Here is a 26,870-nt window from a genome sequence, read left to right as displayed (position 1 = left end):
GTAGAATAAAGAGGAAAAATGCAACGACTTTTGTGCCGCCCAAAGTAGCGGAGTAAGAGTAGCGTTTTTTCTTCACAAAGCTACTCAAGTAAAAGTAAAATGTATGGCTTAGTAAAACTGCACTTAGAAGTACATTTTTCTCAAAAAGTTACTCAAGTAAATGTAATGGAGTACATGTAATGCGTTATTACCCACCTCTGTTTACTAGGAGAAAGCAGCGAGCATGAAGGGGCTACGTGGGGACAGAAAGGAAGGAAGCAGACGGCAGAGGAGAAGAACAAACAACAACAAGAAATACATTGATACACGCCTATGCTACCTGTGAACAGATTGTCAAGGGTTGCCAACTCCCTGAAAAAACAAAAACAAAGGGACTTCTCATTGTTAGAGCCGGCCCGCCCGATATCCATCACCCTTTAATTATTTTTTTTGTATGTGAAAAGTGATTTTTTTTTTAATTAATAAGAATAATATTTGAAGAATTTACTTAATTTACATTTACTTGACCACACTCAAACTTGGATCCGCAAGTCACCTTCTGTGCGCTATGGCCAATCATGTGGCGTATAACATGACCATCAAGATTTGTCGAAAGTACGGATTTCAAGCTTTCTCCTATTTTGATTTTGAACATTCATTATTCCCCTCCCAGTCAAAATGGAGTGGATTTCTAGTGCCCTCAATGGCAACTAATGAGTTATGAGTGTGAAAGGTTTAGAAAGCCAAAATTTGCATGAAGATTAAAAACGGAGGAAAGTGTACAGGTAGTCCTCCGGTTACGAACGAGTTCCGTTCATATGCTATCGACGTAACTTGCACTGTAAAGAGTGAAGCTCCACAATTTCATTGTACGACTGTATAATGACAATTAAGGGCTATTCTATTCTATTCTATTCTATTCTATTCTATTCTATTCTATTCTATTCTATTCTATTCTATTCTATTCTATTCTATTTCCGCGTCAGTCAGAATCAACCCTTTAATTAGCCCTAAATGACCCCCCAAATCTTAAAATAACTATACAAAAACATGTAGTATACGTCATTGTACTGTCCTCGCTAGACAGTGAGCTAAGCTCCAAACTGACGATGTCAGAAGTCCGTGTTGTTTGCTGACTTTATTCAGCTACTCATGACATCAACACTTGCAGAACAAAACTAAAACAAAAATAAAATTTAGGCAATTTCATCTTTAATAACAGCAATTCCAAATTGAGTTTATAACTGGCTGCTGATACGCCAATAACAATCCACACATACGATTAGCATCTATTGGTTAACGTCAGCACGGCATCAAAACAATCACAATAACTCGCCCGAAGGAAAAGGCACAATAAACACTACCAAATGTGTTACATACAGGTGTTTCCTCTGTGGATGCTTCACAAGCAACAAATGTGAGCGCAGGCTTCCAACCTTTGGCCTCTCACTCACTTAACTGGTTAACTCGCTTCTTCGTGTGTATATGCGCTCTTACTCGCGTGTGGAAGTGCTACCTGCTCTACGGTAACAAAAGTCAACAGTATTAAAAAAAAAAAAAAAACTGGAGACGATATGCATTGTAAAGTTGAAATCACATAAGTCTGGTAAGTTTTAACCTGCGGACTACTGGAAGTCACTCACAGCAGGGGTTGCTGAGGATGTTATTTTGTTTTTCCCATCTAAAAACAGCCGTTTCGGTATATGTCATGCTCACGCTTTCTCTCCATACAAGGCGTGCACAATGGCAGAACAAACGCATGCTGCATAGTTTACATATTATTACTGGGCTACTACAAAGACAGCGTTGTATTTCACCAACAGTGTGTGTTTTTGTATTGGAAATAAGAGCGCCCGTGTATTATAATGTAAATCCCCACAACTAGAAGGAGCAATGACACACAAACATGTTTGACAACTAAAAGGCAATAAGCCGCGGTTTAACACGCACTTTTAACAACGCTCAGATAAATTGAACACGAATATCCAACAGCGCTCTGCACGGTTGCAGTTCGACAGCAACAACGAACAATAATAGGGCCACAATGCGAACTATTAGAAGTTCTCCATAGTCTAAACCTGCAGCAAAATTTTCCTCGCTTGGCACTAATATAAACTAGCATAATCATCTTCATTTTCGAACTCAAATTGAATTTTATAAAATGTCGCTGTTCTGTAAAGAAAAAAATCGCTAATTCGTTTTTGGGCCATGTTAATGTCTCCTCTGTCAACAGTTAACTTTTCTGTCCCAATAGCACGTTATCCAACTTTACTTGATTGCAAACAAGATGTGGTGACCATGTTATTGTCATAAAAAAAAAAAAAAGAAAAACATACAGTATATTTAATCATCAAAAATAAATCAACCAAAGCAGTTTTTCCTCACCAACACCAGGGGTGCTGCAGCACCCTCAGCACCCCACTTCCCGTGCCATTGATCATAGTTGCATGACGGCAGATACATTTTGGTTAAAGTTTTGTTGAAAGAAAATATTGGCAAACTTCAAAAGAACAGCTCGCCACTTAAAAGTTGGTCAATTATAAAAATTCAACAAACGAGGCTAATTATGGGGAATTCTAGGCGTCTGTGGACAGTCAATCACTTTGCGATCATTTAGTTATTTATTTGCTATTTGTTTTATTGTGTTATTTGAGGGTTTGATGAATGAAGAATGTGGGTCTTGAACACTTTACTGTATTAGTATTAGAATTCAACATTATGATACACAGCCTGAAAGAACATCTATTCTCCTGCTTTTTTGTTCTCCACCTTATCCTGCACTACGGACAGAAAATGTCATATCAGTTTTGAAAAGCAACGTTTGTTTTTGATCAGTTATTCGGACAAACATAAAAATCATATTGCAATGTAAATCACACCAGTGACTGCAGAAATAATTTGTCACTGTCTGTTAAAAAGCTGTGTTAATTAATCATGTTAATAGTATCAACATGTTGTTTTTTAGTCTTCTAAATTGTTGTTTTCTTGATTAAAGTTTTTACATGTATCTTTGGCATCTGCATACATCCAGAAATACAGGGTGACCCAAAAATTCTTGAAGTCTAGTGCTGACCACTGTTAAGAGAAAAAAAAAAACGGGATGTTTTGGGGGTGGTGAAGCTATAATTTAAAATTCACCGTGTTAATTTAAATAGGTATCATACATACTGACAAATTTAATATTCCTTAAGAGTAACCTCAGTATCATGTATCACCACCATTACCAATGCTTGAAAAAAAGCTTTTATTAAATCACAGCCGCATTATTCGATATTAGAACTTAATTCTCCTGCTTCAGCACCAGGCGACATGGGCCTCTTAGTGCAAATAAAGCAGAAAATTCCTTAATTTATCTATACAATCAGCTAAGCGCTCATTTGACTTCCATGTTACTGCACCACCATCGTGTGTTCATGGATTGTTACTGCAGTTTGATTCAAAAACATTTCCATAAACGTTGGTGCGCTTTATTACATAAACTCAGCTTTAATTGAAATATGAAAAAACAAAAATGCAGATATATATTTTTTGAGGTAATCGAGTTTTTACTAAGTGTCTTTAAAGAAAGAGGATGAAAGCAATGCCTTCCACTGACATGTGCACTTTTAGTTTAAATCTGGTGAATCCTCGGAAACAATCACATTGGCTGATGAAAGAGCAATGTGTGGAAAAAAGACTTTGGGGGAAAAATGATCTTGTGGCACGAGTTGCCCCCAGTGCTGGGTAAATTATGTCATTGGGGAAAAAATACACTGGGTTACTACAAGTACACGTACAGTGGGGCTAATAAGTATTTAGTCAACCACTAATTGTGCAAATTCTCCCACTTGAAAATATTAGAGAGGCCTGTAATTGTCAACATGGGTAAACCTCAACCATGAGAGACAGAATGTGGAAAAAAAAATCAGAAAATCACATTGTTTGATTTATAAAGAATTTATTTGCAAATCATGGTGGAAAATAAGTATTTGGTCAATACCAAAAGTTAATCTCAATACTTTGTTATGTACCCTTTGTTAGCAATAACGGAGGCCAAACGTTTTTTGTAACTCTTCACAAGCTTTTCACACACTGTTGCTGGTATTTTGGCCCATTCCTCCATGCAGATCTCCTCTAGAGCAGTGATGTTTTGGGGCTGTCCTTGGGCAACATGGACTTTCAACTCCCTCCACAGATTTTCTATGGGTTGAGATCTGGAGACTGGCTAGGCCACTCCAGGACCTTGAAATGCTTCTTACGAAGCCACTCCTTTGTTGCCCTGGCTGTGTATTTGGGATCATTGTCATGCTGAAAGACCCAGCCACGTCTCATCTTCAATGCCCTTGCTGATAGAAGGAGATTTTCACTCAAAATCTCTCGATACATGGCCCCATTCATTCTTTCCTTTACACAGATCAGTTGTCCTGGTCCCGTTGCAGAAAAACAGCCCCAAATCATGATGTTTCCACCCCCATGCTTCACAGTGGGTATGGTGTTCTTCAGATGCAATTCAGTATTCTTTCTCCTCCAAACACATGAACCTGTGTTTCTACCAAAAAGTTCTATTTTGGTTTCACCTGACCATAACACATTCTCCCAGTCCTCTTCCTGATCATCCAAATGCTCTCTAGCGAACAGCAGACGGGCCTGGACGTGTACTTTCTTCAGCAGGGGGACACGTCTGGCAGTGCAGGATTTGTGTCCCTGGTGGCGCATTGTGTTACTGATAGTAGCCTTTGTTACTGTGGTCCCAGCTCTCTGTAGGTCATTCACTAGGTCCCCCCGTGTGGTTCTGGGATTTTTGCTCTCCGTTCTTGTTATCATTTTGACGCCACTGGGTGAGATCTTGCATGGAGCCCCAGATCGAGGGAGATTATCTGTGGTCTTGTATGTCTTCCATTTTCTAATAATTGCTCCCACAGTTGATTTCTTTACACCAAGCATTTTGCCTATTGCAGATTCAGTCTTCCCAGTCTGGTGCAGGTCTACAATTTTGTCTCTGGTGTCCTTCGACAGCTCTTTGGTCTTGGCCATAGTGGAGTTTGGAGTGTGACTGACTGAGGTTGTGGACAGGTGTCTTTTATACCGATAATGAGTTAAAACAGGTGCCATTAATACAGGTAACGAGTGGAGCCTTGTTAGACCTCGTTAGAAGAAGTTAGACCTCTTTGACAGCCAGAAATCTTGCTTGTTTGTAGGTGACCAAGTACTTATTTTCCACTCTAATTTGGAAATAAATTCTTTAAAAATCAAACAATGGGATTTTCTGTTTTTTTCCCACATTCTGTCTCTCATGGTTGAGGTTTACCCATGTTGACAATTACAGGCCTCTCTAATCTTTTCAAGTAGGAGAACTTGCACAATTGGTGGTTGACTAAATACTTATTTGCCCCACTGTACTTGTATTACAAGTACAAACGTGTATTTGTAGTACGTGTAGTACGTGTGCTTATGTACTACAAGTTCGTGCGCTTGTACTACTTCTGACGCTGGAATCAGCTCCGGCATTCCTTGATCCTCGTGTGGATAAGTGGTTTGGAAGAGGAATGAATATATGATATATATACTCCATATATACTCCAATTGATTTTTTGTTTAGGATATGTTCAACATAAAACCAAATGAATCCATTAGTCGTTCATCACTGTCAACACAAAAAGCGAATTAAGATTTTGTGTGTGAGTCCAGCCTATTGCAAATAAAATAACAAGAACAAAGGACTTGCGGAATGATGAGATGGAGTCCAATAGGTAACAGGTGAGACTACCCATAGGAATCAGCAAAGGCAGACAGTCAGACGCCTCTGACATGCACTTTTGATTCTGTTAAACCACACCTTAAAGTAAAAACCAAAGGAGATACAAGGATAGTGGAAAAACAGATTGACAAACAGTATCTTGCAGGCAGAGAAATATGACAAATATTCTATCAAGATACCCAGATGATTCTTTAATATCCCGTTAGGTAAATGCATTTTGCACATGCAGACTTCCCCCCCCCCCTTTTTTTTTTTCCTCATGCTTTGAGATAAATGGTCATCCCTAATGAGACATGGCTACTTTTTAACATTCTGAGCCTTTCAAACATTAGAGAACTTAGTCTACTTTCACACTGCAGGCAAATTCTGATTTATTCGCCCATTTTTGTCATGCAATATGAAAAATGCAACTCCAATTTTTTTCATATTCGACCTGGGCTCATTTGTATGTGGATAATCTGATGACTATCCGACATCCGTGCAATATGAACGCATATCGGCATGAATGTGACTTATAGGTCATCAACAAGTAAAACCACGGGTGGACAGGTGAAGACAAAACCATATTTTTCTTCTTCTTCTTTTTTTTTTTTTCTTTCTTGATACCGCACGTAATGTTGGCTCTGGCTGCATAAAATCCTCGAAGTTGCCACAAAAGCGTGACGACTGAGACCTCCTGAAGGTAACCTGTGTGAAGTTGGCCCCCCATCAGATGTACATTTTTATTCAAATAAGTCAATTGTTTGTGCGATGTTTGTGCCGGTTTGTGCTGTAAAAAGTTTTGTTTGTTCTGCTATCGTTTTTGAAATATTAATATATAATTTTATAGTTCAATCCGAGGTCAACCTGCCCCCAACATTTTGAATAAAAATGTCAAAAAATGGTGTCAACCGTTTGTGCTTAAAATGCTTTTGTTTGTGCTGCTATCGTTCTATAGATATTGAAATATTAATTTTGAGTGATGACAGGGCAGAGGTGGGTAGTAATGCACTACATATACTCCGTTATATTTACTTGAGTGACTTTTTGAGAAAAATGTACTTCCAAGAGTAGTTTTACTCAGCCATACTTGTTTACGTTTACTTGTGTAGATTTGTGAAGAAAAAAATGCTACTCTTGCAACTTTTGGCTCCTCAAGAGTTTACATTTTTTCCTCTTTTTTCTACAACATAGATTTTTTATTTTTTGCCAGTCATGCCAAGAGTAGCTCGACCAATTTCACCAATGAGCGGTCGCAACAATAATCACATGACTCAATGACACAAGAACATATAAGGAGCTTATTCTAAGTCGCTAACGAGACTGACCTCCAGCATGGAAAAAACAACTGCACCAGGGTCAAATTAGGGCATTCTGCCGGACACACAGACACCACATAGTGTTCCCATAACAAAAAGTGGAGGAATTTCAGAGACTAAAGATAAGGTAGTCATAACATGCCTTAACAATCAGCTCTGTCGCAAAGACAGAGCATTATTCCATCTGCTGACATACGTGAATGCTGTCGAGTTTTGATTAAATCTGTAACAATTTTTGTGTCATGGAACTGCTTAACTGGGCACTAAGTACTTTGGACAGGATTTTCTCAACAATGCAACCTTCATCGAGCCAACGCCCATGTCCGGCCAACACTTTCACATCTATATTTTAATCAATGACTGTTGGGAAGATAATTCATGAGTAAAAAAAAAAGTACTGTACTTGTATCATTGTATCACAATGTGAAATGCCTACTCTATCATGCAAAGATTTGCGTCCTTTGGTTTAATAGGGACGGGATTTAATAAGCCCAGGCTTCTCCCGTCAGCCCTTGTCTTGTCTTTTCTTCGGGTTTCTTCGGGTTAATCTCATCGCAATGCTATCCTGTAACTGTCAATGATACCGATGATGATGACAATAAGCAATAAACAAACTCCATTACACCAATCTGACGCAAGCTTGCCGTTGTATGATCGCGCAAGCCTGTTCTATCACGTGGCATTTTAAAAGCACCATAAAAAATAAAGTATTTAACATGGAGCGCTGCCCTCAACATGACTCGCAAGCGTGGATTTAAACCTCTCTCCCAGTTTTTATTTGGCACAGACTGACCACGGAAAACCGGAGATATGATCCTTTTAATTTCATAATAGCAAATATGAAGGAACTATTCACTATTCAAACTAGGAACTATTTTCTGCACTAGAGGGCACTCAAGCTCTTTGGACGAATAATGCTTGATTTCGGTGTGTTTTTTTCTCTCTCTTTTTTTTTTTTAATTTCTTTTGCTTAATGTGGCTATGTAATGGGTTATTGTACAGTATCATTATAACAACAGTTTATATAGATAAGTTTGTGCTGAGAAAAAAAAATCCATTGTTTAAAAAAAGAAATCAAACAAAAATAAACAGCTACTCATAATGTTACTCATTGCATGAGTATTCTTTTCACTGGATACTTTTTTACTTTTAATTTTTTTGGATGACTACTTTTACTTTGACATGAGAAATATTATTTTGAAGTAACGCTACTCTTACTTCAGTCAAATTTTTGGCTACGCTACCCACCTCTGTGACAGGGTGATGTCACTCGCAGCCGCCCATCTACGACAGAATGGAACTACAATGGTGCTCTCCATAAGTGCTATGTTTGTGCTGTAAATGTAGCACAAAGTCATGCAGTAAATGGGAGGCTGCGAGTGATGTCATCACTACAAATTAAAAGTAGAATATCTAAAAAACCGTTGCAGCACAAATGGAACAGAAATTATTTACACCATTTTTAGTCATTTTTAATAAAAAAATGAGGGCTGGTTGATCTCAGATCGACCTATAAAATAATTGTAAATATTTAAAAAAAACAAAAAAAACCTAATTTTTATATAAATTTGCGTCTGATGAGGCCAACTTCACGGAGGTCCGAAAAAAGGTCAGAAGGGACTACGTATATTTACCCCCGTAAACACATCACGCAAGTGGCAGTATCCATGAGTGTGACCTCACGGATGCATTCCCTTTACAGTGAGAGTCGCATATGTTGTTTTCAATATGAACAGCTATACAAACAGGAAAAATAACATTTGGGCATCACGCCATGCGGTGTGAACGTAGCCTTAGTCCTTGGCTGTATTAGTGTTTCCCCTGCTTATGATGCTAATACAGTGGCGGTAGCAGTCTACAAGTCGTGTCTGGCTAAGCTTAAATGCCATGGACATGATGGCCATGCCTGCAATGATGAAGAGTGAGGTGAGCATAAAAAAATTGGGATGTTGAGGCACAATGTCTCCAAACCCAATAGTTGTGAGTGTGATAAAACAGAAATAGTAAGGGTCAAATCCCTCCATTTCTGTCTCCCATATTGGAAGAATGAGCCCTCCAAGGAAAATGTAAGCAAACACGATGAAAAGAATGAGCACAAATGGTACATCCAGCGCGTCCATAGTGTCTCCCATTCCGGTGAAGTCCCATATGGCAAATCCCTTGGGCAACGGTGGCATTTGATTCAGTTCTGGGCAAGACAGGCTCCTTAGCAATGGCCCCGTATGCAGGAGATTCTCTTTGGCAAGAATCTTCTCAAAGATCTCTCGATTTTTTTGGAGCTGAATGGAATTGGACTTCACTGTCACTTGACTTTGCAAGACTTCCCGGACGTTGAGTAGTTCATGAATCACAATGTCATTGCTGTAAACAATTGTACCGTCTTCCAAAGTCCGATGGTTCGACTCTCTCACGTTCCCGCAAAGTGTCAGTTTGGACAGACAGTGTGAGCGTAGGACTTTGAAGAAGGCATGGATATGAACAATCGCTTTGGTCAACAACGTAGCCATGAAGTCTCCGATATCAAGCATGACTAAAAGCATTAGCGGAATGCCCACCATAGAATACAAGATACACGCCACTTTACCAGGTAGGGTGACTGGATAGATGGCTCCATAGCCTGCGAACGACACAGAACAAAATTAATACTTTGAGCTTGAAATAAAGAACGTACAAGCACACTCTGCAAAAGGATTTTCTGTCAAACCATTCAGGATTGGCAGGGACAACAATAAAGAGAAGTGCTTTTGTGCAATGTAATTTTTAAAATTTAGATCTTAAAATCGACACAATCATATTCCTATAATTCTGTTTATACATATAGAGAAGAGAGAAGTTTTATTGTGAATTGAAGCGTAACTGACGCAAATGCAAATGGTTGATTTATTTTTCTTTTGTTCAAACACCACATATTTTGTTTTTCATCATATTTAACCTAAATATAAGACATTGTTGAAAATTGGGAATCCTTTAGAAGCCAGAAAAACAAAGAAAATGATCCAGTAATTTAGTTTTTGGCCCTTTTTCTAAAAACAGGTTAAAACGAGCTGGTTTGTACCTCGGTAACTTTTGTATGTCACAAGGACTGAACTCCCACCACTTCTAGGTCCCGCCTTCCCTCCCTCTGCACCAACATCTCCAGAAAACTTTGAGAGAAAAACTATAAGTGACTAGTTAGCAAAGCTACTTCTTTAGATAGTTGTGAAACTTGTCTAGTCAAGGTCTGTTTTGTCTATTATCCACTGTAGTTGCATAAAGTATCATGATGTCCTGTCCATATGAAAGCATAGGCGGAGTTTGACTTTTGGGGCAGGGGAGGCACAACATGTTGATGACCCCGAAACGCAGTGTCAGCAATAAATTAACTTACAAGAATATTTATAATAATAAGTTGACAATGAGCGTTTTTGTTTCCCATCACTCTAGAGGGGAATTCGAAATGAGGCTGCTAAGTCAATACTTTTAGCCAAGATTGTCATCCATTGAATATGGTACGTCAGCCGGAGTCGTGCCAATGTAGTTACCCCAGTCAAAAATTGTATCCATTGGGCGGAGCCATATGGAGGTAGATTTGTGTCTTCATTATTCAATCAAAAAAAGTTGCTTCAATTAAAAAAAAAAAGTTGCTGCAATCAAAATATATATATATTTCAATAAAAAAAAAGTCGCTTCAATCAAAAAAATGCCAAAATAAATTTGAAACTGAAAAAAATTGTATGCGACAGCTATTTTTCTTTGATTGATTTGCTTTTTTTTTTTTTAATTGGAGATTTCAATTGAAGCAACTTTTTTGATTGAAGTAATATTGATTTATGTTTGGGTCACATTTTGGCTAGGATGTTTTTGTCTTTATTATTCAATCAAAAAATAAGTTGCTTCAAAAAAATGTATATTTTTAAAGAGAAAAATCATTTAAATAAAAAAATTCAATCATACAAAAACGTTTTTGAATGCGAAAAAATGTTTGACATTGAAAAATTTGCATTTGAACACTTCATTTTTCATTGAAAAAGTTTTCTTTGATTAAAGCAATCCTTTTTGTGTTCGGGCCATACTATGGGTAGGACATTTGTGAACAAATCATTACATCAATACCCCAAAAAAGTTGCTTCAATCAAAAAAAATATTTTCAATCAATGAAAAAAATCATTTGAAAAATAAAATTGCCCTCCCTAAATTTTTTTTCTTTACAGTATACAGTATTACTGTACGACTACTTCTACTGTAAAGCGTCTTTGAGCATTGGTAAAAGCGCTCTACAAATAAAATGTATTATTATTATTGTTATTATTATTATTACAGTATATGCAAAGCAAATGACCGTCTAAGGTGCTAGTCACATGATCTGTTTGAAAAATTTTGACCCATTATAAAAAAAAATATATTTTTTCATTTCATTCATTTTTGTTGCAGTTTTATTGCTTAACAAGTTTTTTATATATAGGAAAGGCAATTTCATGCAATGACACTTTTTGGCCACGGGGGGGGGGTCTGCCCCCTCTTAAAATCCGCTTATGCCTAAAACAGCACCCTGACTAGATAATGCGTGTCACACTAAATCACCGGAAGCAGGGGCGGACTGGGACTAAAAAGCAGCCCTAGACTTTGACTCAGCCCAGCCCACAAGAATCGCTGTACGAAGGGAAACACAGACCCTCTAGGGGGGTCTGGAGCATGCCCTCCCGGGAGAAAATTGTTATGCCATAATTAATCTTGCCACACAAATAATAAATTTCAAAGAAAATACAATAACCATTTCAAGACAAATCCAGTATACATAACCTTCATTGGAAAGTATTAACCAGAAAACAAAACGATATATAAATTATTAAAAATATATATTATATCAATTTAACTACCTAAACTTTAAAGTAAAACCATTCATTTTATTAATATTTTTTAAAAATATTTCTTCTGAATTAATATTGCTGCTGCGTGTGAATACATTGTTTTACAGCTAAAATATTTTTTCTTAGGAGAGGGATAGTAGGACGAGCATACTGTAATTTGACACGATTGCAAACGGGGACATGGACTAGCTGGCACTAACCCTTTATTTGCCATTTATTTCATTCAAAATGTAGCTACCTTGTGGATAACAATTGCCAATATACCTAGCAAGTAACCCTCTTCATCGCTACTTACTTGCCCTGCGCTTTTCTGGGGAACTTCCACCAGCTCATCATTACCCTCTGCCTCGTCTGTTGTCTCTCCCTGCACCGGCTGCACGTGAGAGCGGCTGCCGCTCCCACTCTCACCATCGCCGGGCTGTTGCTAGCCGGTGTGACTGCTGCTCTCAAACATGTGTGTCAACTTGTGACATTTTGATGCTTCGCTCTCGAGTTTCTTCAGTTTTTTCTCTCTAATCTTCTCCACCCTTCTCTTTTCTTTTTTTTGCCACCACCATCCATATTGTTTATCCACGCTCGTCGCTATTTTGCTTCCACAAGGAGTAAGGCTTTACCAAAGTAGGTTATTCTGCGCTTTCTTTGTTCTTCTCCAATCAGATTGGCGGTTAACAGCCTGGCGCATTGCTGCCACCTGTTGGATTGGATGTGAACTGTAGATAATCATTGAGGATAGGGGGGATTAAAAACAGTGATGTATGTATGGCGACCGCCGGCAGTCCAGAGCCGTTCTGTGATCCTCCAGAAGCTACAGATTACCAGTATGCCCCTGAGGCCGGAAGTGGTTTGTCTTGTTGCCTGCTGAGCTCATTTTGGATAGATTGTACCGTTATGCTTGTGTTTTGGAGGCTCAGGCAAAGAGAAAACAACACAAACAAATACTTAAAAGTCGAAATGTCATGTCAGAGGGTATTTTACCGAGTTAGATGGTTTGGACTTAACTTCACTGAGTCTTTTTTTCCATTAAAAAATAGAGAAGATATTTTACCATTCTGTGTTCTTTTGGCACCTGATGGCAATGGTAACAGATGCAAATGTTTCCATTTTATTACAGAGTAAAGACGACCTCCATCTAGCCGGCATGAGCGGTACAATTAGACTCCCCAATCGAACAGTGAAATTCTTCCAGGAACATCTTCAGGACTTTCTTCCTCCTCTAAACCAGCTTTCAACTTTGGCAGAGGGCAATGGCAAATGAACAGGGATTGAGGCAAGCAGGAGAGCCTAGAGGTTTGGAGTTCAACAAGATGTGGGGAATTCCGGGAGGCAAACAGGGAAAGAGGAAGCAGACGAGTCAGAGATGGCTCTGACAGAAGATGACAGAAAACTTATGAAGTTGGCGTTGTCCTTGTAAATGTGCATTCGAATTAAAAAAAAAAAAAAAAAAAAAAAAAAAAAAAGAGATGATCCACTTGCCATCACTTCTCACATTAACTTCTCTATTTAATAACGTACTCATCACTCCTTCCACTCAGGTTAAGCGTATGGGTGTCATCCTTGACAGCAAGCTTTACTTCCGCTCCCATATTGACAACACAACCCTCCATACCGCCGCCACTCTCATTTGCAGTCTAGTCACCTCCCGGATTGACTGTAACTCTTCCTCGGTCTCCCAAATAAATCCCTCCAGAAACTGCAGCTCCTCCAAAATTCAGCAGCACGCCTCATTACTCAAACCCCCACCACACACCTCATCACCCCCATCCTCCGCCAACTCCACTGGCTCCCAATTAAACACAGAATTATGTTCAAGATTCTCCTCATCACCTTCAAAGCACTTCACGGCCTGGCCCCACCCTATATGTCTAACCTCCTCTGTAGGGGAGGCTGTGAGAGCTACTGCTGAGGAAGGATGCTCACTGACTTTTGGAGACATAAGGTCTGTATGAACACAAAACTGCTTTTGGCGACGGCTTGGCATAGGGCGAGCAAGGTTTTTTCACGCGGAGGTTTAACTTTTGTCTGAACGCAGCATAAGTCTTGACCGATGTTTATTGGGGTCTCTCCTTTCTCTGATCTTTTTATGATGTTAAGCTTTGTTTCAATGGTAACTGATTTTCTTTTGGCGGGACCAGCATTGCTAGAAGACAGTTTTCTTCTTTGAGGCCATAGTGTGAAAACAAAGATAAGCACTATGCACTTGCTAAGCAGAAAAGGCACGGGCGTCGTAAAGTTGAAATTTTGTAGGTCGAGGACATAGTTACCCGAGGACTCCCTGTGCTGCCTCGGGACTATGGCAACCGCGATACCCATATTAGGACTAATCAACTACGAGAATAATAAACTGAGAGGTATTAGCGCCACCTCCCAGTCCCACCAAGACACCCCAACCAGTTTTTGTAAGTAGAGCAGTAGAACCGCACCACCGCCCCGATAACTTGCAACCACCTCCACTAACTCCACCACCCGTCCATTAGTGCGACTGAAGCACAATGCTGGGTTGCACACACCCAGGAGAGCAACAGCCCGCCTCCCGCTAGCAGGACTCATTTATTGACCAAAGTCGAGGGCAAACCCGGACACCAGAACAGAGAGGATGACTGCGGGTACTAAAAGGTGAAAGGGGGCTCTTAGGGGATCATGGGAGTGGAGCTCCCCCACACCGTGGCCATCCACTTAAATGGGAAGGAGCCAAGCCATATGTGTGGAACCCACATCCCAACCTATTTTTATGGTTATCAAAGCCTTTTTATCGACAGCTGTGATAAGACATGCGTCACATGAGAATGCTGTGTAGAATGAGTCCATTTGACTTGCAGTCTCTTCTTAAGCATTTTCACAAAGTGATTTGTCATTTGAGACTTCAAAGATCCCAATAAACCATTTTCGTATGGGAGTCAATTATCTACTTTAAACAGAGTATATTTGCTGCGGTGTTGACCACAATGTTGTTTCTGGAAAGCTGAATTAAGTCCACAGCCACAACACATACAGATGAGAATTGGCTTTTAACCCCTAAAAAGCACTCATCACCTATTTGTGGTGATGGTAAATGCAACCTCCTTTCCTCTGTGAGTTGCAGGCTACTGCCATTAGCCATTAGCTAACTCAATCACTTATTCTATGACTGAGTACAAAAAAAAAGAGGGCATCAATTTAAGCATTCATTCATTAAATTGTAAAAATGAAATAAGTGAAGGGAAAAATTACTTATAAAAAAAAAATCAAATAAAAAAAAAAGATTTAAAAATTTAAAATATGTGAGTGAATAATTTTTTTAAAGTTGATTTTTTAAACGAAATATTAGACATCAATTAATGATTCTAAACTAAAAATGACAGACACTTTGAATAATAAATATAATTAATTATCTTCGTTTTATGGCTGGGTTGAAACAAAAGCGGTTGCACGAGGTCTGTAAACGGGGGTTTCCAGGGTAAAAAGGACATATTAAAAATAGTTTGGGGGCTTAATGCGTCATGAATCTGCTATGGCAGCATATAGACATATTGTTCTATCATACACAACAGTTGCTTTGGCTTATATATATGTATATGTGTGTGTATATATATATATATATATATATATATGTGTGTGTGTGTGTGTATATATTTATATTTAATTTATATTTACAATGTGTTACGTTTTTGTTCCCTTTATTTGTTTTAGCAGTATATATATATAAAAACAAATAAAGGGAATAAAAACGTATTGTAAATTGTAAAAACGTATTGTAAATTGTAAATATAAATGAATGAAATATTTTTATTAAATACTTCGTTTGTTCTATAGTTAAATGTGCTGACAACAAAATTACAGAAAAATTATCAATGAAAATTGAATATATCAACTGATAGAGGTCTGGATTTGGAGTTATACTCAAAATGAAAGTGGAAAAACACACTAAGGCTTAAACTTAAACTTTCATGCAATGTCCTTTGAACAAGTCAAAATGAGGCTCAGTATTGTGTGTGGCCTCCACGTGCCTGTATGACCTCCCTACAACGCCTGGACATGCTCCTGGTGAGGTGGTGGATTTTTTGCTGAGGGATCTCCTCCCAGATCTAGACCAGGGCAACACTGAGCTCCTGGACAGTCTGAGGAGCAACCTGGCTCTGACAGATGGACCTAAACATAATGTTCCTGAGGTGTTCTATTGGATTTAGGTCAGGTGAACGTGGGAGCCAGTCAATGTTATCAATTCCTTGTTCCTTCAGCAACTGTTTCCATACTCCAGCCATATGAAGTTGGGTATTGTCATGGACAAGGAGGAACCCAGGTGCCACTGCACAAGTGTAGCTTATGAAAAGGGGTCCAAGGATTTCATCCCGAAACCAAATAGCACTCAGGGTGCCATTATCTAACCTGTAGAGGTTTGTATGTCCTTCCTGAGATATGCCTCCCCTGACCATCAATGATCCACCACCACACCGGTCATGCTGAATGAAGTTGCAGGCAGCATAACGTTCTCCACGGCATCTTTCATGTCTATCGCATGTGCTCAGGTTAAACCTGCTTTTATCGGTGAAGAGCACAGACCCAGTGGCATAGTGGCAAATTCTGGTTGTCTTTGGCAGATGCCAATCGAGCTCTGCAGTGATTGGCACAGGGCTCACTATAGGATGTTACGCCTTCAGGCCATCCTCATGGAGCCCGTTTCTGATTGTTTGGTCAGAAACATTGACACCAGTGGCCTGCTGGAGGTGATTTTGTAGGGCTCTGGCAGTGTTCATCCTGTTCCTCCTTGAACAAAGGAGTGGATACCAATCCTGCTGAGGGTTTAAGGATATTCTGCGGCCCAGTCCAGCTCTCCTGGAGTAACTACCTGTCTCCTGGAATCTCCTACAGGACGACAGGTTGGTCCTCAGACAGTCCAGGAACTCAGTGATGTTTTGGTCCATATCTGGGTGGAAGTCCTTCTGGAGAACATCTACCACCTCATTAGGACCATGCCCAGGCATTGCAGGGAGGTCATGCAAGCAGGCAGAGGCCAAACACACTACTAAGCTTCATTTTGACTTGTTTAAAGGACATTGCATTAAAGTTGGATCAGCCTCTAGTGTGTTTTTCATTTTGAGTATAAATCTAAATCCGGACCTCGATGGGTTGATACATTTTTCATTCATAATTTTTTGTCTGACTTTGTTGTCAGCACGTTCAACTATGGAAAGAACAAAGTATTTAATAAAAAAAGTGTTCCCTTTATTTATTCTTTTTTTTAGCAGTATGTGTGTATATATATATATATATATATATATATATATATATATATATATATATATATATATATATATATATCCAGAGGGCGGTAGAGGTGATGTGCCTAAACCAACGACTGACATTACGGGAAAAAGAAGACAAATCAAAACAGATGAAGAAAAAAAAAATAACCATTGATCACTACTAGGAAAGTTATGGTGATTGTAGAGTAGGTATAATCAAATTTTAACTAACAGTATTACTAACACTTTTGAAGTGTGTTTATTTTATATTTTCAAGTAAGGAAATTATTATTTTACTTTAGCTCAAGGCTGAAGTCATTGGAACACTGAGTGTGTATTTATTTCTGCACTATTTAAAAAAAAATGCTTTTTTTGTTTTGGAACTATTTGCACTTTTTTTTTTTTTTTTTTTAATTTTAGGCAACATAACATATACATTATATGTTATTTGGGAGTGTATGTTCAGTGGTAATGATTTACAGATGTGTAATCCAACATTGAAAATGGTAGTATCTTATTTATCTAAAAAAAATTACTATGGTTGCCAATGGTGAGTGCTACCCGAGTTTAACTGTGACCTCAGTCGATTCCTACAAAAAGGTTGCGTTGTCTATTTTTGCACAAAAACAGTGAGTTAAAGAATGTTTGATGTTTTCATCTATTTATTTTCATACAGCTTGTCTACTCTCCATAAATATTTACTACTATTACAACTAATTTTTTTTTAATCGTTGTTACAAACACAGTACTGTAGTAAGTTAACTTCAAATGATGAACTCTGAAAACTAAACAAGCCATTCCTCCTGTTGCTCCAGTGAGGCTTAACGTAAAGTGGATACCATCTGTCTCTTCTAAAATATTCCAACCATCTAACAGCAGCTGCCTCCCACCAAAGAGAGGCACTGGTTGCGAGTATTTAAGGGGATCATAGCTTGTTGGCAACCATTTTCTTTTCTTGTGCACTAATGTTATTTATCACTCTATTGAGTATTAGTGTTTTATCTATTTTATGGTTTTCGGTGGTTACATTTTTTTTGTTACGCATGTGTAAACAACACGAAAGATGGCCGTTCATCCTATTTTCACCAAACGTCCGTCATCATTCTCAAAGTTGACAGTGTTTTAATGAAATCTACCATTTTCTAATTAAATGTTCACTTATCTTTAAACTCTAATGTAGAAGCTTACATTAAAGAAATCCTGGACAGTCTATTAAATGATTTTAATGGCAAAATAATGTCAGAAAAAGCCTACTTCGATTGGGGTTAATCAGTTGAGCACTTTAAATGGTTGGTAGTGTGCTGACTTCCATTTAACCTGTTTAAACATATTGCACTCTATTTGGAACATAACCACATACCCAGTTCTAAATGCAGTTGGACACGCAACCACATAGCTCAGTAAGTTATATTTCTTCCACTTGTTGATATACAGTATGTTTTTTCAGATCACAGACTACATTAATGATAAAAAAAAGTTTTTTTTGTTTTTTTAATATCATAAAATCCTGGCAGAAGCTACTTTATAGTATGTCAGTAGTCCAATAACATATCTTTGCACTTGATTTCGAGTCCAAGTCACCTGATTTTGAGGATCTGCCAATACCGAGTACCAGTCTGATACCTTGGCAATTTATTAATTTATTACAAAACATGCAGTACATTGTTTTTGGTTCCTTTTGACACTATCCTTGTTTGCAGTGTTGTTTTTGGCAGCCCCTTTAAATTTCGTCTTAGTCTTAGTCTTTTGGACGATAATACTGATTCGTTTTAGTCGTATTAGTAGTCATAACAAAATGAGTTTGTCTTCGTCTAGTTTTTGTTGACGAAAACCCCAAACTAATTTCGTATAGCTTTAGTCGAGGTTTACTAAAAATGTTTTCGTCAGTAAATTTTTTTTTTTCCTCAATAAATAAATCAAGCTTTCCAGCTATTTCAAAGAACATTGACAAACACAGCGTCTACAAGGACAACGGCAACTTCGTGATAATACACACTCAGCAGGAAAACAGTACACTATTTACAATTCATCAGACCCACCTGGATGCCACTGACTGTATGTAAAAAAAAGTTGTCCGAGATTGTAAGAGGACTCTCGCCGTTAGCATTTAGCTAATGCTAACGCGAATGCTAGGTTAATGCTACGAGTAACATTTAGAGTGTGATGATAACTCACCACGGACCTTTAAAGAATAAAGCAACGTTAAATTCTCCCTATGCAAGAAGAGAAAACAAATCTTACCATGTGAAAGGAATAAGGAAGGTTGAAGGTGAAGGTTGGGGGTGGGGGGGTGCAGCACTTCACATGAGTGACACAACCAGACACTACTACGATGCAGGCTAACTACACATAAAATTTCACACATTGTGGACTGAACATGTGTCAGAAACTATTGCGCGTTTTTGTCTGGCACTCGTCTCGTTATGTTTTAGTCATCCAAAAGACGTTTTTAGCTTGTTATCGTCTCGTCATCGTCATGAAAAAAGTGTTTGTTGACGAAATATTTTCGTTATCGTATTGACGAAATCAACACTGGTTTTTCGTCTTGATTATTTTGTTGCTTTGTAACCATTAAAAAAATCTTTAAAAAATACAACGCTTCCTTTTTCACCTGATTCCAATCTTTTAACAATAATGATACTGCTAAGGGGCACAGCCATTTTGCGATGTCTGTTTTACTAATGCACATAAAGAGTACAGGTGCATGTGATATAGCGTTTAAAAATCTTCCGTAGTATAAAACATAATTTTTTTGTTTGTTTGTTTTGACGATATCCTTGTACAAATTAGTTTGTGGCTTTGCAGCCCTTAAAGTAAAACATATACTGTATATCTTAAAAACCTGATCGTTTTCACCCGATTCTGAATTTCTAAAAAGGCCCGATTTCTGATCACGTGATCGGATCACGGTCATTCTTAATCATTATGCATCTGGATTATTTTGTTGCTTGTTAATGCTTAACTGATCCACTGCCATTGACAACGATAGATGTTAAGGATGGCTGGCAATGATCGCTGTCAGCCCCCAGTAAAATTGAAATTGGACGTTCATCGCCGTCAATGACAGTCAGTGAGTTAATACCTAAAAATTACAGAAAAAAAAAATTAATAACGTTTTAAAAACCTCTTTTTCATCCGATTCTGATCTTGTCAAAATGACCCAATGATCTGGCCGATGTCCGATTGATATTTTATTTGCATTATGTTCTATTATCTACTTCATTACAGGTATTAAGGGTTAGGTTAGGTATACGGAATCATTCAAATGTGTTTGTTGTTTTATTCCGGTTTTACCCCAATTATAAAATGTGATGTGGTGTTTCAGTAGTGCTTGGAACTGATTAGGGCATTTTCATAGAAAACACTTTCGGAATTTTCAGGTTACGAAACTACTTCCAGAACCAATTAATGTCGTAAGTAGAAGTAGCACTGTATCTTATTTTCATATAAAAGTCACCAAGCCGGCGAGTGCTACCTAACTTTAACTGTTACCTTAGTGCATCCCTACAAAAAAGGGTGTGCTGTCTATTCTTGCACATAAACTGTAAAATAAAGAATGTTAGAACAATAAAAACACAATGTCACAAGTTTGTCGTTTTCTTTTATTTATTTTGCACTTTAATAACAGCTGTGTTTTAATTTTAGCCAATAGAGCAAACTAACTTTCAAATGCTGTGATAAAAAAGCTCTTGTGTTTTCCGTTATACCGAACCTTTGCCGAACCGTGACATCCGTACCGAGGTATGTACCGAACCATGACTTGTGTAAACCATTACACAACCTACTACTAATGATTTAGATTTTTTTTTCAAATTCTCTCAGAGCTATGTTCATGGTAGGTTTTACGAGACGCAAACTTAGCATCATTGTCACAAATACTGCAAAAATATTTTTAGTTCAGAGTATTTCCAAGTCTGTATTATGTTTGCCATTGACCATTCAGGACTCTGCTTTCAATGTTTCAATAAATAATTGTGTTATATTTCACCAAAATCAGTGTTATCAGAAAGATAGTTCGCATCAAGGGCGTAGGTTTGCGCCCAACATTGGTAGGAATGATATCACAGCATAACCTGCATGTACACTTTTTGCTAGGGTCAGGTCATTAATTAGACCAAACATGTATGAAACATGAATATGAACCTAATTAATTGATATTCTAAATGGATATTCTAAACACACAGGCCTACAGGAGGACACTTCTCTCTAAATTTAACAGATTAGCAAATTCACACAGTTTAATGTCTGATGCAGGTCAGACTTTCAGTAGTAAAATTAGTTGTGTGTTCCCCACTTTTAAAACATTGACGTCGTTTTACATTACTCACAGTGGCTGCTGCTGGCTGAAAAAAAAACTTCTGATATCCCTCCTCTTTGAAGGGGGCGGAGGAAGTGGCATGTTTTCAACATGTTGTATTTCTGTCGGTGCTGTGAGTGCGTGTGTCTGTGTGGGTGGGTGGGGCCAAGATGACAATCAAACGTGCATTTGAGTGGGGAAAAATGGAAAGTGAAAGGGGGTAAATGTAAGTCTGAACGTGATGAAAATAATTCACTTAATGATGGTAGGGGTCAATTCTATTCGTACAACAAATGGGAAGACCATCAAAATTACCTATATAACTGAAGTCATTACAGAATGCAAATAAGGTTGCTTAAAAGTTAGTGGGGACAATATGAACATCCTGAACAGTTGGTAGTGTTATGTCCCCACCATCCCTTTGCAAACCTACGCCCTTGGTTTACATCTACGTATTCATTCGTGATGACCTTTTTTTTAATTATAGTTGCCAGATTAAATGCAGTTTGGTTTTCCATACCTAGCTTTAAGTTATTCACATCTGACTGAATCCCGATATACTCACCAACCGTTGTGAAGACTGTGCATACGAAGAACATTGCGCCAAAGAATGTCCACATGTCAGGTGTTTGGAGCCATTTGGTCTGAAAATTCTTCATCTTATGCTCCACTTCTATCACTATGTTTTGGTGAGTAGATGGATGTTCTAAAGTTGAAAAGCAGAGTTAAGTGTGAGCAAATTCCGCATCTATTTAGGAAAATATTTGATATTTGACCTGCAAAAGAATTCACACGACATGATACAGTACGGTTGAGTCAGTATAAGTATGTAAATATAAATCAATTGCATAATTACTTGTCAAACATACTGGTGAGATTCTGGACATGCAGGATAATGTCGCCCAAGAAGTCATGGTATTCCTTTTTCATGGGAGGTGCCCTTCCTTCGATGTATTGGAACAAACACGCACCCAGTGCTGCGTAAATGACCAAAGACAGGCACAGCATTACGTGAGGGAGCAGCTTCCACATCCGCACTTTGCACATATTGGCCTGGCTGAACGGGCTTTTTGCTTGCTTGTCTTGCGTAGCTCTCATTTTCTCCTCCGTCCTCTTCTTCCTCTACCACTGCACAGCTTTGCCAGTTGGAAGTGTCTCTGCCCGTCTTGCCTTGATGCTCCACAAATGTGCTCTGGGTCTGCTCAGACAATGTGAGCATGGACACACATGCACTGCATTATAACACACACACACACACACACACACACACATTCACATTACTAACACAGCACTTGCACTCCCAGTAGACCTAAGCGTATTGCTTCCTGCGGTGCAGTTAGTGCAAGGCAAGAGTCATGGTTGGACTACTTTGGAAATCAAGATCACTTAAAGGCCTGGATGGGAATATACTTAGGAAAATCCTACAATTACAGAGATTCCTAGATGTTCACTCCTCCTCATTCAGATTTAAAAATTTTCTAACTTGGAAAGTAAAGTAATTTAAAAAAAATTCAAACCCATTCTTAATCGCAAAAGGAAATGTAGATTGCACCTTTTTTTCAGGAGAAAATCCAATAGTTCATTTTTAAATGCCCGTCCAAGTGCCCCGCCATAAAAATATTGTACAACCAGTCAAAGTGCAATCCTTTTAAACAAAAAACGAATGTTTTTCAAAAACAAACAAAATTGAAGGAATTGCATTTTTCCCCGAGAAATGTGTGTCAGTGTTAAATTCGCAAGAATACATCACCATATCTCATAGACAGTGCTCCGCAAAAGGGGTGACATCAGCGCTAAATTCTTAGTAAAGACCATTTTCAAAGCCATTGTATCAGATAACACATTTGCATCATTGTCTTTGTGTGTGACTGACACGCTTTTGATTTTTTTTTTTTTTCCATCCTGGTACGTTGTCATATTTTATACAAAGAGTGGGACTGAAAAATACGAACCGTATTTTTCGGACTATAAGTTGCACCTGGGTATAAGTCGCACCAGCCATAAAATGCCCAACGAAGAGGAAAAAAACATATATAAGTCGCACTGGACTATAAGTCGCATTTTTGGGGGAAATGTACTTGATAAAATCCAACACATAGAACAGATATGTCATCTTGAAAGGTAATTTAAAACAAAAATACAATAGAGAACAACATGCTGAATAAGTGTACAGTATGATAATGTTACATGATGCATGAGCAACGAAATGCGAACATGGCCGGAATGTTAACGTATCAAAGCCATTAGGAGTTATTCAGATACAGTAGCTATAGCATAAAGAACATGCTAACATGTTCACCAAACCATCAGTGTCACTCCAAAACACCAAAATAACATGTGAAATGATATAATTATGTGTTAATAATTTCACACATAAGTCGCTCCAGAGTCGCACACCCAGCCAAAGTATAAAAAATAACTGCGACTTATAGTCCGAAAATACGGTATATGTGCATACACATTTAAAAGAAATTGAATATCATGAAAAAGTTCAATTATTTCCATAATTCTGTTTCCCTAACAGTCAGAGATTATATATTCAGGGCCCAAAATTGAAGTGATTTCAAGAATTTCTATGATTATTTTCACATATTTTGGGCTTCAAGCTCATAAAAACCCCACAAAAAATTGACATGCATTGAAAACAGTAAAGACATCAACCCAAATTTTGCAGGCCATGTTTTTTTTTTAATTGTGTCATCTACTAAACTCAAAGCTCAGGTGCTATTAAAGGTGCAATATGCAAGATTTGGACTTCAATTATTGTTAAATGGCCCTAATATTTCAATAAATATAAGAGAAACATGTATTTTGGGAATACTTCTTAAAAAAATAAAAAATCATTACGAATCAAAAAGGAGAAATAAGACATGGCCATGCATATATGTTGTGCATTTGTACTACAAGTATGTTTACTTATACTATAGTTATGTTTACTAATAATCAATAATTGTACCCAATTATGGTTATGTGTATAGCTAGTTCCTGGATTATGAACGCGTTCTGTTCCTACGCTGGCAACGTAACCCGGTGTCATGTTTGTGTGTTCTCAGCTCTTTTTTCTTTATTCAGCTCCTGATTGAACCAGACTGGCAGGGTAACACAACACACCTGTGCTTGATTGGGAAAGCTCAATATTTAAGGAAGCCTGTCACCATCTGCTAGTGTCGGACTATTGCTTGCTACCTGCCTTGCTTACCGCCGTGTTCTCATCGTCGTTCTTCGTGCTTCCCGACATTCTACGGTCGTGGTCTGGTTTGATCATTTTTACGTTTGTGCTCTTTGGACTTTGTAGTTAGGATTTTGTACTCTGTTATATTCGCGCCTTTCTTGCGTGCTCTCTTAGTTGTAATTTGTTACACTCGCGTTTTTCCAGCGTGCTCTCTTAGTTGTAATTTGTTACACTCGCGTTTTCCAGTGTGCCCTCTTAGTTGTAATTTGTTACATTCGCGTTTTCCAGCGTGCTCCCTTAGTTGTAATTTGTTACACTCGCGTTTTCCAGCGTGCTCCCTTTGTTGTACTTAATAAATACAAGCATTCACTCTACCTGATCTTCTGGTCTGTGTTTGGGATCCACATCAACGGCTTGCCGTTCATAACACCCTGATATCCGCGTAAATCGGAAACAACCCTTTAAGTTCCCCTAAATACTCCCCAAATCTCAAAATAACTATCCAAAATCATGTATTTTACATCATGTTAATAAAACGAAGTAAATAAATAAGATACTGTACTTACCATTAATGCTAATGGATGGTGAAAAAGGTACACTGAGTATGCTGGGTTGTTCGCAAGTGGTGACACAAAAGGTCTTGTTTCACTGATGTTTACTGTAGTTTTACTTTTAAACCACAGACACAATGTAGAACACTTTGGCCTGCGAGTGAACATCAGACTCTACTTTGTTAGTAGACAACAGAAAGCGACCTGATTGGGTGTGCGTTCACTGTCATTAAACTTATAAATTTTACTATTTTAAATAAACTTGTAAACAAATTATTGTTAACAAGAATTCCCAAGTCCCAAGAATTGTACAATGGCGACAGGAAAACAAAAAGGATCCACGCAAAAAAAAAAAAAAAAATTGCGCATCGTAGAAATGTTCACTTAACCTTAGTGAGGCAACAGCTTCTCTTATTGGCGAAACAAATATTTGCAGGGAAACTTTACAGCTGTAACACTGAGAAAAATATAGAGCTCAAACACACACTCAATGTTACGCCATGTTGGCATGTTGTTTTGAATGTCCTCCACTGTAGATTATTTACCGGACAGTGAAATGGCGATTTTATATTCTTTTGAGATCTTTTGAAATCCCTTACCAGACTCACAAGTGTCTACAATCTTCTTTCTGAAGGCCTCAGACAGCTCCTCTGATCTCACCATGATGTTCTCTCACTTCAACGGTCAGGGGCACACCAAACTAAATGTGAGGTTTAACTAAGTCAAGCCTCTTCAAAAACACTGGGTAATGATGTTTTAATCATGTACACCTGATGTGATACACCTGCGTTTGATTTTAGCCATTTTAAGTGGGATTGAATTTGGGGGTGTCCTAATTTATTCCTCAACAGAAATTGCATTTATTTAAAATTTAATTTTACAGAAAGTTATAAAAAATCTTTTTTTTCAGTTTGAATTGTTTAGTTCTATTACTTGAATGTTTTAAGATTGTTAAACTTGATATTAAATATCCATACGACCAAATATGTGAGAAAACACACAGGCTTCCATAGGTTTTTTCACATGACTGTACATATGTGTACTTGTACTACAATTAAGTGTTCTTGTACTATAAGTACTTGTTCTTGCGTGTAGTTGAACTACAAGCACGTGTACGTTTACTACAAGCACGAGAGATTAAACGTTCTGCTTCGTGCATTAAAGTCCCATTTAAAGGATTGTAGGTGGTGGAGAAGGGGATAAACACTACACTTAACTTGCACGGTTGTAGTAGTTGTGGCGTGTTTAATTCTCCTCTCGCATGCTCTCACCTCGAGATAGGGTTTCGCTGTAATTTTTTTTTTTTTTTTTTTTAATGGCCTCCTGATCAAAATTTTCCTCCCCCAGAAAAATTGAGATTTTAAGCTTTCCAATGATGTATCACACATGCATATCGGACAATTTTGAAAGTTGGCCAAATTTGGGGTCTCAGAGCGGAACTTCAAGTCACCTGAATGTTTTCGCCATATCTTATAGTTGCTACAGTTAAAAAGCTTGTAGTTGGATCGTGGGATCGAGCTGACAGCCCGCATCGAGGCGAGCCACCGCCTCCATCCCCAGCCTCTTGCACCCCCAACCCCCTCCCCACGGGGAGAACGACGTAGTCTCGATATATGTCCATCAACGTACAGTAAGTGTTGCTATGAGGCACATCAATTTTGTATTCCCTTGCCTAACAGCGTTTCCCACCTGTAAACAAACGAACAAAAAACACGTAGTGTTTAGCAACAGGCTAGCAGCAGTAATTGTAGTAAATAATATTAAACATCA

At 38.2% G+C, this 26,870-nt stretch overlaps 1 protein-coding gene across 2 annotated transcripts; it reads right to left on the bottom strand.

Annotated features, from left to right (window-relative positions):
- Positions 1-8,510: 8,510 nt before the first annotated feature.
- Positions 8,511-25,822, bottom strand: kcnk18 (potassium channel, subfamily K, member 18). 2 transcript variants are annotated; one of them, XM_057848984.1, is made up of 4 exons: positions 25,700-25,822; positions 22,247-22,609; positions 21,943-22,083; positions 8,511-9,631 (listed from the first exon to the last, which is right to left on the bottom strand). In XM_057848984.1, exons 2-4 carry the CDS (start codon positions 22,473-22,475, stop codon positions 8,808-8,810), a joined length of 1,194 nt encoding a protein of 397 aa, XP_057704967.1. In that variant the 5' UTR covers positions 22,476-22,609; positions 25,700-25,822; the 3' UTR covers positions 8,511-8,807. The 2 variants fall into 2 exon arrangements, with proteins under 2 accessions (XP_057704967.1, XP_057704968.1); XM_057848985.1 differs by lacking the exon at positions 25,700-25,822 and having other exon boundaries at positions 22,247-22,611.
- Positions 25,823-26,870: the final 1,048 nt, after the last annotated feature.

The sequence above is a fragment of the Corythoichthys intestinalis genome, chromosome 10, assembly GCF_030265065.1.
Source record: "Corythoichthys intestinalis isolate RoL2023-P3 chromosome 10, ASM3026506v1, whole genome shotgun sequence".
NCBI lineage: Eukaryota > Metazoa > Chordata > Actinopteri > Syngnathiformes > Syngnathidae > Corythoichthys > Corythoichthys intestinalis.
Note: the sequence above shows the minus strand (reverse complement) of the source record. Positions and strands in the feature narration are given on the sequence as shown.

What these genes read in the sequence shown, in the direction of transcription:
- kcnk18 (XM_057848984.1), bottom strand. Translation starts at nt 22,475, where the DNA reads ATGAGAGCTACGCAAGACAAGCAAGCAAAAAGCCCGTTCAGCCAGGCC. An exon ending in GCATGTCCAGAATCTCACCA is followed by an intron (nt 22,084 to 22,246) that starts GTATGTTTGACA and finishes TTTCAACTTTAG; the next exon opens with AACATCCATCTACTCACCAA. An exon ending in CACAGTCTTCACAACGGTTG is followed by an intron (nt 9,632 to 21,942) that starts GTGAGTATATCG and finishes TGTCGTTCGCAG; the next exon opens with GCTATGGAGCCATCTATCCA.